General features: G+C 38.6%; 1 protein-coding gene across 1 annotated transcript in view; it reads left to right on the plus strand.

Moving 5' to 3' along the window:
* Window positions 1-16,617, plus strand: part of LOC114905901 (transmembrane 9 superfamily member 2-like) — a 54,895-nt gene that overhangs the window by 9,220 nt on the left and 29,058 nt on the right. The window contains 3 exon segments of the mRNA XM_029240240.1: window positions 14,297-14,411; window positions 14,738-14,782; window positions 16,065-16,219. Coding sequence (XP_029096073.1) covers window positions 14,297-14,411; window positions 14,738-14,782; window positions 16,065-16,219 — 315 coding nt within the window.

The following is a 16,617-nucleotide window of genomic DNA, read 5'->3' on the forward strand; positions in this document are numbered from 1 at the left end:
CACACACACACACACACACACACACACACACACACACACACACACACGCACCCTATGCTCTATACACATAGGGGTCCATTTCCCAATTCTGCCCCTTTCTAATTAATGAGGCCTTGAGTAGGTTGTGAATAATGCTGCAATGAACATGAGAGTGCAGCTATCCCTTTGAGATCCTGTTTTCATTTCCTTTATATATATACCCAGAAGTGGGATGGCTGGATCATACGGTAATTCTATTTAAAAAATTTTGGTGAACCTCCATACTGTTTTCCTTAGTGCCTGTACCAATTTAGATTCCCACCAAGAGTGCACGAGGGTTCCTTTTTTTCCACATCCTCGCCAACACTTCTTATCTCTTGTTTTTGGTGATAGCCATTCTGACAGGTGTGAGGTGATATCTCACTGTGGTTTTGATTTGCATTTCCCTGATGATTAGTGATGTTGAGCGTCTTTTCATGTGTCTGTTGGCCGTCTGTATGTATTCTTTGGAAAAGTGTGTATTCAGGTCCTCTGCCTATTTGTCAACCAGATTGTTTTTTTGCTATTGAGTTGTGTGAGTTCTTTATATACTTTGGATGCTAACTCCTTATCACATATATGATTTGCAAATATTTTCTCACATTCTGTAAGTTGTCGTTCCATTTTATTGATTGTTTCTTTTGCTGTACAGAAGGTTTTTAGTTAGATGTAGTTCTGCTTCTTAAGTTTTGCTTTTGTTGCTTGTGCTTTTGGTGTCATATCCAAAAAATTGTGTGAAGACCAATGTCGAGGAGTTTTGACCCTATGTTTTCTTCTAGGAGTTTATGGTTTCAGGTCTTATGTTTAAGTCTTTAATCCATTTTGAGTTAATTTTTGTGAGTGGTATAAGATAGGGATCCAATTTTATTCTTCTGAATGTGGTTATTCAGTTTCTCAACAGCACTTATCAATTTCTTGGCTCCCTTGTCAAATACTAGTTGACAGTATATGCAGGGATTTATTTCTGGGCTCTTAATCCTGTTCTATTAGTCTGTGTGTCTATTTTTATATCAGTACCATACTATTTTGATTACCATAGCTTTGTAGTATAGTTTGTAGTATAGTTTGTAGTATAGTTTGATTACCATAGCTTTGTAGTATAGTTTTGATTACCATAGCTTTGTAGTATAGTTTGATGCCTCCAGTTTTATTCTTCTCTCTCAAGATTGCTTTGGCTATTCGGGGTCTTTTGTAGTTCCATACAAATTTTACGGTTGCTCTTTCTATCTCTGTGAAAAATGCCATTGGAATTTTTCAGCTGCTAACCTACTAATCTAATTTCTGTCTCTATGGACTTGCCTCTTCTGGACAATTTCATATAAATGGAATCATAAAAAGTGTGGCCTCTTGTGTCTGACTTCTTTCACTTAGCATAATGTTTTCAGAGTTCATCCACGTTATAGCATGTATCACTACTTCATTCCTTTTATGATTGAACAGTATTCCATTGTATCAATATACCACTTTTTGTTTACCCATTCATAAGTTGATGGTCATTTGGGCTGTTTTCACCTTTTGGATAATATGAATAGTGTTGCTATGAACATTTGTATGTGATGTTTTGAGTGAAAATATGCTTCCAATTCTACTGGGTAGATACTGGGTATATACCTGGGAGTAGAATTACTGGGTCATATGGTCACTATGCTTACTATTTTGAGAGACTGCCAGACTATTTTCAAAAGTTGTTGTACCATTTTACATTCCCACCAGCAATGTATGAGGGTTCCAATTTCTCTACACCCTCGTCAACACTTGTTACTGTTTTTGCTTATAGCCATCCTAATTATTATGAAGTGATCTTGCATTGTAGTTTTAATTTACACTTTTTGATGACTAATGATATTGAGTATCTTTTCATGTGCTTATTGGTCATTTGCATATCTTCTTTAGAAATATGTCTATTCAAATCCTTTGTCCGTTTTTAAATTGGATTATTTTTCTTTTTATTGTTGAATTGTAAGAGTTCTGTATATATTTTGGTTACTAGTTGATTATCAGGTATATGATTTGTAAATATTTTCTTCCATTCTGTGAATTGTCATCTCAATTTCTTGATAGTGTTCTTTGAAGTGCAAAACTTTAAAATTTTGATGACATTCACTTTATTTACTTTTTCTTTGGTTGCTTGTGCTTTAGGTGTCATATTTAAGAAGCCTAATCCAAGGTCATTAAAATTTATGCTTGGGCTTACATGGTGGTGCAGTGGTTGAGAGTCCGCCTGCTGATGCAGGGGACACGGGTTCGTGCCCCGGTCTGGGAAGATCCCACATGCTGCGGAGCAGCTGGGCGCGTGAGCCATGGCTGCTGAGCCTGCGCGTCTGGAGCCTGTGCTCCGCAACGGGAGAGGCCACAACAGTGAGAGGCCCGTGTACCGCAAAAAAAGAAAAATAAAATTTATGCTTATGTTTTCATATAAAAGTCTTCTAGTTTTACATCTTAAATATAGGTCTTTGATCCATTTTGAGTTAATTTTTGTATATGTGTGAGGTAGGGATCTAACTTCATTCTTTTGTACATGGATATCCAGTTGTCCTGACATTATTTGTTGAAAAGACTCTTCTGCTCCAATTGATTTGTCTTGATTCCCTTATTGAAAATGAAGTGTCCATAAATCTGTGGGTTTATTTCTGAACTTTCACTCCTATTCCATTAGTCTATATGTCTATCCTTAGACCAGTACCCATAGTCTTTTTTCCTTTTTTTTTTTTTTTTTTTGCGGTACGCGGGCCTCTCACCGCCATGGCCTCTCCCGCCGCAAAGCACGGGCTCTGGACGTGCAGGCTCAGCGGCCATGGCTCACGGGCCCAGCCGCTCCGCGGCATGTGGGATCCTCCCAGACTGGTGCATGAACCCACGTCCCCTGCATCGGCAGGCGGACTCCCAACCACTGCGCCACCAGGGAAGCCCATTTTTTCCTTTTTTTATAAGTTTGTCGCTCCTTTTTGTGTATTTGTAATCTCTGAGATTATCTCTAATCTATTTATTTATTTATTTATCTTTGTATGTGTTGGGTCTTAGTTGTGGCACGTGGGGTCTTTTGTTGTGGTGTGCAGGCTCTTCATTGTGGCACATGGGCTTCTCTCTAGTTGTGGCACATGGGCTCCAGAGCACGTGGGCTCTGTAGTTGTGGCATGTGGGCTCTCTAGTTGTGGCACACAGGCTCAGTTGTTGTGGCACATGGGCATAGATCCCATGGCATGTGGGATCTTAGTCCCCCAACCAGCAATCGAACCCGCATCCCCTGCATTGGAAGGTGGATTCTTAACCACTGGGCCACCAGGGAATCCCACCCATAGTCTTGATTTTAGTCTGTAGCTTTTAATACATTTTGAAATTAGGAAGTGGGAGTCCTCCAGCTTTGTTCTTTTTCAAGATTATTTTGGCTGTTCTGGAACTTTGCATTTCCATATGAGTTTTAGGAAGGGCTTTTCAATTTCTTCAAAAAGCTGACTGGGATTTTGATAAGACTGCATGGAATCTGTAGATCAATTTGGGGGATATTGCCATCTTAACAATATTAAGTCTTCCAATTCATGAATACAGGATGTCTTTTCATTTATTTGGTCTTCTTTAATTCCTTCCAATTACATTATACTTTGGGTGATTTCAGAACTGTTAAATTTATTGAGACTTGTGTTATGGACTAACATATGGTCTATCCTGGAGAACGTTCCATGTACACTTGAGAAGAATGTGTATTCTGCTGTCAATGGGTGGAGTGTTCTATAGATGTCTGTTATGTCTAGGAGGTTTACAGTGTTGTTAAAGTCTTTCATTTTCTTGTTGATCTTCTGTCTAGTTGTTCTATCCATTATTGAAAGTGTTTATTCAAGTCTCCAGCTATCATTGTTGGATTGTCTGTTTCTTCCTTCAGTTCTGTCAGTTTTTGCTTCATATATATTTGGGGCTCTGCTGTTAGGTACATATATGTTTACAATTGTTATATATTCTTGATAGATTGATACTTTTATTGTTATAAAAGCCCTTCTTTACCTCTCATAATGCTTTTTGTCTTAAAGTCAAATATATTTTGTCTGTTAGAAGTATAGCCACTCTAGCTCTCTTTTGGTTACTGTTTGCATGATATATCTGTATACAGTTGACCCTAGAACAACATGGGGACTAGGGGCCCTGACCACCTGCACAGTCAAAAATCTGTGTATAACTTTAGAGTCAGCCCTCTCTATCCACGATTCTGCATCCATGGATTCAATCAATAGCAGATTGTATAGCACTGTAGTATGTATTTATTGGAAAAAAAATCCATGTATGAGTGGACCCGTGCAGTTCAAACCCATTTTGTTCAAGTGTCAACCGTATGTAAAATCCTTTTACTTTCAATCTGTTTGTGTCTCTGAATCAAAATTGTGTCTCTTGTAGACACGATATATTTATTTGGATCATTTTTGGGGGGTTCCTTTTGCCAACCTATGCCTTTTAATTGGAATATTTCATCCATGTACATTTAATGAAATTATTGATAAGGTAGGATTTACATCTGATATATTGCTATTTTCTTTCTATAAATTTTAGGTCTTTTTTGTCCCTTCATTACTGCCCTCTATTGTGTTAAATAGATATTTTTAGTGTACTATTTTTATTCCCTTGTCCTTTCTTTTACTATTATTTTGAGCTTCTTTTTAGTGGTTACGTTATGGGTTACAATTAATGTCTCAATTTATAGCAATCTAGTTCAGATTAGTACCAACTTAATTTCAATATTATTAAAAATATTATATGCTCGTATATAGCTCCTTTCCCTCCTCCCTCCTTTGTGCTGTTACTGTCATACAAATTACATCTTAATGCTTTGTATGCTCATCAACACAGATTTATAATTACTGCATTATGCAGCTGTCTTTTAAATTTGATAGCCAAAAAAGGAGTTTTAAATAATATTTACTAATATCATTTACTAATATTATTACCTTTCTAATCTTAGGCTTCTTCATCTGCAGTATGGAAATAATAGTATTATCTACTTCATATGGTTGTTATGAAGATTAAATGGGATAATGTATTAAAGCATTTGGAACAGTGCCTAGCACATAATAAGTGCTTAATAAATGGTAGCTGTGGTTATTAGCTACTGTTTTCTTCTATTTTCATGCCTTTGCTCAAGCTATTCCATCTATTTGTAATCCCTTTGTTCCAATTTTCCAATGACAAATTTCTGTTCATTCTTTAATTTCTAGCTCAAATACTACCACTTTCATGTTTTGAAATTGTACAATGTCTATTACCATTATTACAACACTTACAACAGTATTTCTTAGATTGGAGTTATTTGTGATATGTCTTATCTCTCATTTTACATTCAAAGACTCATGAGGGTCAGTACTATGTCTTACTCATTTCTGTATCTTTCACAGTGTGTAGCCCAGTGCCTTGTATGAAGTATGAGTGCTTATAGAGAGTAAGTGCTCAGTAAATGACTGAATCATAAATAATTAAAAATGCAAGACATATTCAGTTTCCTAGTTCTGTTAGTAGAACTGAATGCAGTTTAAAAGCAACAAACCAGGCATGATACAAAGAACATGTTTCCCTCAAGAGGTTTAGGGGCTCTCTTAGGTACATGAGAGAGGGAATCATAAGGTACTGGGATTCATATTTCTTAGAATGTGATAGGGTACCAGGGAATTTCAGTGCCTCGTGGCATATACATGGACAGTAAAAAAATGGATTTGATATTGAGCTGCATGAGTTGCTTGTATGTTTTGAAGATTAATCCTTTGTCATTTGCTTCATTTGCAAATATTTTCTCCCATTCTGAGGGTTGTCTTTTCATCTTGTTTATGGTTTCCTTTGCTGTGCAAAAGCTTTTAAGTTTCATTAGGTCCCATTTGTTTATTTTTGTTTTTATTTCCATTTCTCTAGGAGGTGGGTCAAAAAGGATCTTGCCGTGATTTATGTCATAGAGTGTTCTGCCTAATTTTCCTCTAAGAGTTTGATGGTGTCTGCCCTTACATTTAGGTCTTTAATCCATTTTGAGTTTATTTTTGTGTATGGTGTTAGGGAGTGTTCTAATTTCATTCTTTTACACGTAGCTGTCCAGTTTTCCCAGCACCACTTATTGAAGGGGCTATCTTTTCTCCACTGTATATTCTTGCCTCCTTTATCAAAGATAAGGTGACCATATGTGCGTGGGTTTATCTCTGGGCTTTCTATCCTGTTCCATTGATCTATATTTCTGTTTTTGTGCCAGTACCATACTGTCTTGATTACTGTAGCTTTGTAGTGTAGTCTGAAGTCAGGGAGCCTGATTCCTCCAGCTCCATTTTTCTTTCTCAAGATTGCATTGACTATTCGGGATCTTTTGTGTTTCCATACAAATTGTGAAATTTTTTGTTCTAGTTCTGTGGAAAATGCCAGTGGTAGTTTGATAGGGATTGCACTGAATCTGTAGATTGCTTTGGGTAGTAGAGTCATTTTCACAGTGTTGATTCTTCCAATCCAAGAACATGGTATATCTCTCCATCTATTTGTATCATCTTTAATTTCTTTCATCAGTGTCTTATAATTTTCTGCATACAGGTCTTTTGTCTCCTTAGGTAGGTTTATTCCTAGATATTTTATTCCTTTTGTTGCAATGTTAAATGGGAGTGTTTTCTTGATTTCACTTTCAGATTTTTCATCATTAGTGTATAGGAATGCCAGAGATTTCTGTGCATTAATTTTGTATCCTGCTACTTTACCAAATTCACTGATTAGCTCTAGTAGTTTTCTGGTAGCATCTTTAGGATTTTCTATGTATAGTGTCATGTCATCTGCAAACAGTGACAGCTTTACTTCTTCTTTTCCAATTTGGATTCCTTTTATTTCTTTTTCTTCTCTGATCGCTGTGGCTAAAACTTCCAAAACTATGTTGAATAATAGTGGTGAGAGTGGGCAACCTTGTCTTGTTCCTGAACCCAATCCAAAAATGGGCAGAAGACCTAAATAGACATTTCTCCAAAGAAGATATACAGATTGCCAACAAACACATGGAAGAATGCTCAACATCATTAATCATCAGAGAAATGCAAATCAAAACTACAATGCGATATCATCTCACACCGGTCAGAATGGCCATCATCAAAAAATTTACAAACAATACATGCTGGAGAGGGTGTGGAGAAAAGGGAACCCTCTTGCACTGTTGGTGGGAATGTAAACTGATACAGCCACTATGGCGAACAGTATGGAGGTTCCTTAAAAAACTAAAAATAAAACTACCGTGTGACCCAGCAATCCCACTACTGGGCATATACCCTGAGAAAACCATAATTCAAAAAGAGTCATGTACCAAAACGTTCATTGCGGCTACTACAATAGCCACGACATGGAAGCAACCTAAGTGTCCATCAACAGATGAATGGATAAAGAAGATGTGGCACATATATACTCAGCCATAAAAAGGAACGAAACTGAGTTATTTGTAGTGAGGTGGATGGACCTAGAGACTGTCATACAGAGTGAAGTAAGTCAGAAAGAGAAAAAGAAATACAGTATGCTAACACATATATATGGAATCTAAAAAAAAGAAAAATATGGTCAGAAGAGCCTAGGGGCAAGACGGGAATAAAGATGCAGACCTACTAGAGAATGGACTTGAGGACATGGGGAAGGGGAAGAGTAAGCTGGGACAAAGTGAGAGAGTGGCATGGACATATATACACTATCAAAAGTAAAATAGATAGCTAGAGGGGTGGGATAGGGAGGGTGGGAGGGAGGGAGATGCAAGAGGGAAGAGATATGGGGACATATGTATATGTATAACTGATTCACTTTGTTATAAAGCAGAAACTAACACACCATTATAAAGCAATTATACTCCAATAAAGATGTTAAAAAATGGATTTGAATTTAAATGGAGAAGCAGTTAAACTAATGAACATATGCTTCCTAAGAGAAATTGAAGAAAGTAAAATTATTTATTTATTTATTTATTTATTTATGCGGTACGCGGGGCTCTCACTGATGTGGCCTCTCCCGTTGCGGAGCACAGGCTCCGGACGCGCAGGCTCAGCGACCATGGCTCACGGGCCCAGCCGCTCTGCGGCATGTGGGATCTTCCCGGACCGGGGCACGAACCCGTGTCCCCTGCATCGGCAGGTGGACTCAACCACTGTGCCACCAGGGAAGCCCTATTTGATTGTTTTTTAAAATAAATTTATCTATTTATTTTTGGCTGCATTTGGTCTTTGTTGCTCTATGTGGGCTTTCTCCCTAGTTGTGGCGAGTGGGGACTACTCTTTGTTGCGGTGCACGGGCTTCTCATTGCGGTGGCTTCTCTTGTTGCAGAGCACGGGCTCTAGGCATGCAGTCTTCAGTAGCTGTGGCATGTAGACTCAGTAGTTGTGGCTCGTGTGCTCTAGAGCACAGGCTCAGTAGTTGTGGTGCATGGGCTTAGTTGCTCTGTGGCATGTGGGATCTTCCTAGAGCAGGGTTCGAACCCATGTCCTCTGCACTGGCAGGTGGATTCTTAACCACTGCGCCACCAGGGAAGTCCCTAAAATTATTAAATGATGTCCTATTCCTTCATGTAACCCCTAAAGCAGTAGGTAGAAAAGGGAAAGAGTCAGCAGAGGTTGATTGGCATGTACTCAAATTTTAAAATTAGAAGTAGAAAGTTTGAATTCCAGTACTCAGTATTAGGTGAGTGACTTTGGATAAGTCCTATAACCTTTCTGATTGTCCATTTGCTTACTTGTAATGCTTGTGTCACAGAGTCATTTAGAGAAGTAAATGAACTAATGGATTGTGAAATTGTTTTGTGAGCTACAAAGCATTTTTAGTCACTCTTTTCTTTTCTGTTCCTACTCTTCTGTGTCTGTCATCTGCTATAGCATTTCCTATGTTGTAATTTATTTGTTTATCTCTGTCTCCCACTAGACTGAGCTTTATCAGAGCAAGGATTTTTGTTTTATTTATCTTGGAACACCAGGGCTGAACACATAGGTACTCAATAAATGTTTAATGAATGTGTGAATAAATGTTTCGAATAGGAGGTGGACCCAGGTTACCTTTTAAGTTTCCTTTTAGTTTTGTTGTTTAAGATTCCATGAAAAGGTCTAGAAATAATTAGAGATTGACAAAGGAATTCATACTTAGAATATAAAAACATGAAATTGAAGGGCAGTTACAGAATCATTAAACACATATCAACATTCTAGAGTGTACTTTCAAAAGGGAAATTGTTGAGACGGGTTAATTGAGTTTATGTATAAGAAGGGAGGTTATGATTTGTCAAGTGAGAAGTAATTTTTCTGGCCATAGAAAGATAACAGCTGAAATGAGTCTCTCCAAAGCTAGGAAATGTGGCAGAGGAATATCGTGGCTAAACAAATTCATTACAGCAGAAAGGTATTAAAAAACATTTTAAGAAGTATGGTTAAGTCATGGGAAACTAGACTCCCTTATTGAGATGCCAAAAACTGATGAGACATAAGGTGGAGCTTTTGTTGTTGTATATGTTGTTGTTTGAAAGGACTGGAAACTACATCTCCAACAGGAGCAAAGTATGAATAGATATGTTTACTGAAAAAAGTGTTGATAGACAGAAGAGACCGTGAACACAAGGGGGAAAGGCTGGAGTAGACGTAGTAAAATGAAAGAACAAATGACTGAAGGTTTAGAAAGGACCAACTCACTTATAATGAGAGAGGGGGAAGCATCCAAAGCAGTGATCCTAAGTAAGAAATTGAAAATACATCGTAAATGTGAAGGCAGCCTTAAAATCCTAAAATTAGAATGGACCTTGAGAGAATTTACAACTGAAGAACAAAACCAGAGATTCTCTAAACAGTAGACCTCAAAGCCTAACCTGGTTCAGCATGAAGTGGCTGTCACCACATTCCCTGGCTCTGATCTTTGACAAAATGTTTGGGGTAGGAGAAGATAGACGTGATTGGTCAAGTTGGTTCCTACCATAGAGACTTTATTATAGCACAGTGGAATGGAGAAAGCTTGCTCTTAAAAAAGTCATACACATCTGATTAAGAATCCCAGCTCTACCTCTTATCAGCTGTTCAATCTTCAGCAGATTACTTAATATCCCTAAAATACATTCAGAAAGAACTCTGTCTATCCAAATAACTTCTGTTTTTCATATACCTGGGTTGATCATTAATTTTCCTTTTTTTTTCCCTGTTCTTCATTTCTTTCTTTTTTTAAACACTGCTTTCTAAGACATTTCATCAGCTTTATCTTCCAGCTCTTTTATTAAGGTTTAAATTCCTCTTGTCATTTTTTAAAAATTGAAGTATAGTTGATTTACAATGTTGTGTTAATTTCAGGTGTACAGCAAAGTGATTCAGTTATACATATACATATATATATATATCCTTTTTCAGATTCTTTTCCATATAGGTTATTACAAAATACTGAGTATAGTTCCCTGTGTTATACAGTAGGTGCTTGTTGGTTATCTATTTTATATATAGCAGTGTGTATATGTTAATCCCAAACTCCTGATTTATCCCCACCCCCTTTACCCTTTGGTAACCATAAGTTTGTTTTCTATGTCTGTGAGTCTCTTTCTGTTTTGTAAATAAGTTCTTTGTATTTTTTTTTTAGATTCCACATATAAGCACCTATTGTCATATTTTTAATTCCTAAGACCTCTTCTATTTTCTCAAAAGTCCTTTAAAATTTCCTCTTCTTGTCTCATGGCTGCAAAGTCTTCTTTAATTTCTCTGAAGTTCATATATTTTCTTGGTAAAGTTTTCTTCTGAGCTTCAGGGATCTTCTCTAAGGGACTAGCCCTCCCGTCTAATGTGGAGGTCTTCAAGGGGAGTTGTTTGGCTCTGCAGGTCTATCAGCATCTAAGGCTGACTTTCAACCAGTCCTCCTGGTGTTAGCCAGTCGTTCACCCCTACTTGTAGAGGTACCTGGCACTACAAATTCCTGAACCTTTTTGGAGCTCTGTGGTATAAAATTTCTTTTAAAAAATATTTATTTATTTATTTTTGGCTGCGTCGGGTCTTCGTTGCGGCACGCGGGATTTTTTGTTGAGGCACACGGGCTTAGTTGCCCCGCAGCATGTGGGATCTTAGTTCCCTGACCAGGGATCGAACCTGCGTCCTCAGCATTGGGAGGTAGATTCTTAACCACTGGGCCACGAGGGAAGTCCCTTGTGGTATAAACTGAGTTGCCTCTCAGCTTCCCCTACTGATGACTTCGGATACAGGTTCCCACTTTCTACTAACTTGGTTACTATTTGTCCGCTATCTGGTTTCCAAAATTTGCTGTTAATGTCTTCTCCCCTGTATCCCCCATCCTTTTGTATTTATGCCTTTTAAAAATTCCTTTGCTATAATTTTATCAGGGTTTTGAGGAGGGAGCAGAGCTAAATGTGTGAGTTCAATCTGCCATCTTTAACCCGAAGTCTTTTAATTCTTCACGTCTTTTGTATCCTTCAGGTCTTTTATATCCATCCTTTACATTTTAACCATCACCACATTGTACAGATTCTTAACATTTTAGTCTCCTTGCCTCTAGTGTCTCCTCCCTTAGATTTGTCCTTCGAAATGCTGTAGGTTCACCTTCCTGGAAAACTGCGCTGTGTACCTCACAGCTTTGAGTGTAAAAACCCTTCAGTTGCTTCCTGATGCTGGCAAGATAAAGCCTACATTCCTTAACCTGACTTTCAAAGCCTTCCACAATCTAGCCTCTGCCCACCTTTTCAACCTCATCTTTTAGGCTTTCAGAAACACTCACATCCATACCCACCCGCAGCCATACTCAGCTTGTAGCTGTGATCAAACTTGTCTGGCACACATACAAGCACAGTAGCTGGGCTTGCCTGGGGGTTTATCCAGTAGACTTAGGGGTTGACCTGCTGATTTTGAATGACTAATTTAAAACTCTGTTTTATTTTTTTTGGAAAATCTAAATTATTTTATTATAAAAAGTTATACAAAATAAACCATAAACACAACAGTGAAAAATAAAATTTAAACAGAGTTAAGCCAGTCCATAAAACATTTCAAATGAAAAAGTAATAACAAAAACCTTATCAGCTCATTTGAAATTATTCATCTTTAGATATATGATGCTTTATTTCCTAGACTTAAAATAGTGGTCTCATTACACTTAGTTAGGCTGTGAAATATTACATAGTATTTTTATTTATTTATTTTGCGGTACGTGGGCCTCTAACTGCTGTGGCCTCTCCCGTTGCGGAGCACAGGCTCCGGACGCGCAGGCTCAGCGGCCATGGCTCACGGGCCCAGCCGCTCCGCGGCATGTGGGATCTTCCCGGACCGGGGCACGAACCCGTGTCCTCTGCATTGGCAGGCGGACTCTCAACCACTGCGCCACCAGGGAAGCCCTCAATATACTTTTTATTTATCTTTTATTAAGTATAGTTGAATTACAGTGTTGTGTTAATTACTGCGGTACAGCAAAGTGACTCAGTTATACATACATACACTCTTTTTTGTTGTTCTTTTCCATTATGGTTTATCACAGGATATTGAATATAGTTCCCTGTGCTGTACAGTAGGACCTTGTTGTTTATCCATCCTATAGATACCAGTTTGCATCTGTTAATTCCAACTCCCACTCCTACTCTCTCCACACCCCTCCCCCTTGACAAGTATATATATATATATATATATATTTTTTTTTTTTTTTTTTGTGGTACGCGGCCTCTCACTGTTGTGGCCTCTCCCATTGCGGAGCACAGGCTCCGGACGCGCGGCCCAGCGGCCATGGCTCACGGGCCTAGCCGCTCCGCGACATGTGGGATCTTCCCAGACCGGGGCACGAACCTGTGTCCCCTGCATCGGCAGGCGGACTCTCAACCACTGCACCACCAGGGAAGCCCGGCAAATATATATTTTTAAAGCAAATCAAACTGGACACTATTCCTGAAAACGCCTCCTACACTATGCTGGAATTTAAAAGGACTTTTAATAACTTCAAGCCCTATCTGCACTACATGTGAGGCAGCCTTTAAAATTTCTTTACCTCCTGTACTGAAGGCCAAGAAAAAGAAATTGAAAATATCTGCATGATAGTAAAAAATTTTCCCCCATTACTTAGAGCTATTAATAGAAATTGTACGGCAGAATCTTTATTAGGAAGGCTGTGAAAAAAATAAAGATGTGTGTAAGATAATTTTAATGAACTTTCTTACAGGAAATATTTGTAAAACTCTTTGTTTTAAATGAATACTTGTCTGTCTTGAGGCTTTTTTTTTTTTAAAGCACTGACTAATTTAATCCTCACATCCACGGTGGCATTGGTACTTTTGTTTTTAATTAATTAATTTATTTTTGCTGTGTTGGGTCTTCGTTTCTGTGCGAGGGCTTTCTCTAGTTGCGGCGAGCGGGGGCCACTCTTCATCGCGGTGCGCGGGCCTCTCACTACTGTGGCCTCTCTTGTTGCAGAGCACAAGCTCCAGACGCGCAGGCTTCAGTAGTTGTGGCTCACGGTCCTAGTTGCTCCGCGGCATGTGGGATCCTCCCAGACCAGGGCTCGAACCCGTGTCCCCTGCATTAGCAGGCAGATTCTCAACCACTGCGCCACCAGGGAAGCCCCTGACTTGAGGCTTTTAATAGTCCATTTCATTCAGTCTAGGATTCTAAAATCTTTTTTTAAATTTAATTAATTTTATTTATTTTTTGGCTGTGTTGAGTCTTCGTTGTTGCGCGCGGGCTTCCTCTAGTTGCGGCGAGCGGGGGCTACTCTTCGTTGTGGTGCACAGGCTTCTCTCACTGCGATGGCTTTTCTTGTTGCAGAGCACGGGCTCTAGGTATGCGGGCTTCAGTAGTTGTGGCATGCAGTCTCTAGAGCGCAAGCTCAGTAGTTGTGGCACACGGGCTTAGTTGCTCTGCGGCATGTGGGATCTTCCTGGACCAGGGCTTGAACCCGTGTCCCCTGCATTGGCAGGCGGATTCTTAACCACTGCGCCACCAGGGAAGTCCCCTAAAATCTGTTTTTAATATATGTATTTTCTTAATTGTGTTCACTATATTGCATATTGAGTTTTTCAGTGGTATATTATTCCACACCTTATTTATTTTCTGCTAGACTCTTGAGCTGCAAAGATGAGTGGAATGTAGAAATTATGTCCTGTAATAAACTGCTATCTTATTATATGGTATTGAGTTTAAGCTCCAGCTCAATGACTGGGTTTATACAGTGTGATGTAATATTCTTCTAGGGTTTAACGTAGTAATTTGTTATATCCTTCCCACCAAAAGAGTGTTCTGACATTCACATCAAGTATGTTTATAACATTTTCCTGAAATCATAACGTTTTCTGATGACTTTTCTCCCCTAGTATCCTCTTTGCTGACCTCTTCATCATGAATCTAATTCTTCGGGTGGAAGGGTCATCAGCTGCCATCTCCTTTGGTACCCTGATAGGTATCCTCACAATGTGGTTTGGAATTTCAGTACCACTAACATTTTTTTTTAAACAAGTTTATTTTCTTTTTTAAAAAAATTTTATTTATTTATTTTTGGCTGTGTTGGGTCTTCGTTTCTGTGCGAGGGCTTTCTCTAGTTGCGGCGAGCGGGGGCCACTCTTCATCGCGGTGCGTGGGCCTCTCACTGTCGCGGCCTCTCTTGTTGCGGAGCACAGGCTCCAGACGCGCAGGCTCAGTAGTGTGGCTCACCGGCCTAGTTGCTCCGCGGCATGTGGGACCTTCCCAGACCAGGGCTCGAACCCGTGTCGCCTGCATTGGCAGGCAGATTCTCAACCACTGCGCCACCAGGGAAGCCCCCACTATCATTTTTGGGTGCATACATTGGAAGCAAGAAAAAGGTAAACTTTAAAAATACTTCTTTTGACCATTGAGTGATGTCTGAAATAATACCTCCATGTGTGTAGACTATACATGGAATGGAAGATGTACCATTGGAGAAAATGACAAAGAATAATCATTTAGGGATAAAAGACTTCTACAAATTGTAAATGAAAGACAGTAACACTTTAAAAGGCATTCTTTAATGTATTTCTCATTTTATGGGTTGTTTATATTTCCCTCTCTCTCTGATGGGCAAAATTAAAAGGATATATTGTAGGAAGGCTGACTTTAAGAAAGTCAGAAAAATAATAAGACTATATAGTTGGGGGAAGAAAGCTAAGATACAATCCAAGAAATGAGGCTGTTCAGTTTACAGATTTTTTTCTTTTCCATTATGGTTTATCCCAGGATATTGAATATAGTTCCCTGTGCTATACAGTAGGACCTTGATGTTTATCCATTCTATATGTAATAGTTTTCATCTAATCCAGTTTACAGATCTGAAGTTAGCCTATTCCACGTATAGGGAAAAGGAGCCGTATACCAAAAAGACTAAATGATGCCACACTGCAAAAGGGTTGTATTGTAAAGATATAGCATGAGTTTGCAGGGGAGAAATCAGACAAAACAAAACAGGAGGTGGAGTTCCACAGAGAGCAGAAAAAGAAAATTTTCTGAAAGCTATTGACAAATTTTCAGAGGCAAATTATTAGACAAATTCTAAGAGAGAACTTTCGGACATCATATATTATTTCATATTTTAATAGTCACTAGTAAGTTTTGTCCAATCTCTCCCTTGAAATTTGTAGGAAAAGATAAACATCCTTATTGTTTAGCTGTGTCCTATCTAGTATGCTGGCCACTAGACACCTGTGGCTTTTGAGTACTTGGAATGTGGCTAGTCTGAATTATGTGCTGTAAGTGTAAAATACACACTGGTTTTCAACCACTTAGAACAACAACAAGAGGAATGCAAAATATCTGATTAATAAGTTTTATATTGATCATAAATTTAAATGATAGTATTTGGACATGTTAGATCATTAGATCAGATAAAATATATTAATAAATTAATTTTACCTGTTGTTTTTTTTACTTTTTAAAATGCAGCTACTAAAAAATTTGATACTGCATTTGTGGCTTGCATCATAGTATTTCTGTTGCACAGCATTGGTCTAGCCTCTGCCCACATAACTGCTCTTGGAAATAATCAGATTCAAGATTGTGTATTTTGATGGTATCTGTATAAATTTACTTCAGTTTTGTTTCATTCTGATTTTCATTTCATTTATTTTCGAGCAGTTTAGGTATCCAGTTTGCACAAACCAGATTCCCCGTCAGATTCCTCAACAGACTTTCATTAGAAAAGGCCAAGTCTTTGGCCTCATCATCAGTGGCATTTTACCTTTTGGCTGTATTTTTATTCAACTCTTTTGCATTCTAAACAGTATTTGGTGAGTATTGTATCTTCATAATCTCAAAAATATTAAATGTTAATAAGTTAATTTTTTATATGTCAAAGAGGTTAAATTCTGGTGTGGTAAAACTTTATTTGCTACCCTGTTTTATCCAGGAAATAGCAATCTGACCTGAGGGAATTTCCTAGGAAACTAAGACTTAATTCACAAAATTATAAAGCTACTTTTGGATGGAAATGTCTATAAAGATTTCCTTTTTGGAAATGAATAACCTCTTTTTTTTGTTTTGCGGTACGCGGGCCTCTCACTGTTGTGGCCTCTCCCGTTGCGGAGCACAGGCTCCGGACGCGCAGGCTCAGCGGCCGTGGCTCACGGGCCCAGCCGCTCCGCGGCATGTTCTATCTTCCCGGACCGGGGCACGAACCTGTGTCCCC

Source organism: Monodon monoceros, unplaced genomic scaffold, assembly GCF_005190385.1.
Source record: "Monodon monoceros isolate NGI ecotype Baffin Bay Population unplaced genomic scaffold, NGI_Narwhal_1 Super_Scaffold_22, whole genome shotgun sequence".
NCBI lineage: Eukaryota > Metazoa > Chordata > Mammalia > Artiodactyla > Monodontidae > Monodon > Monodon monoceros.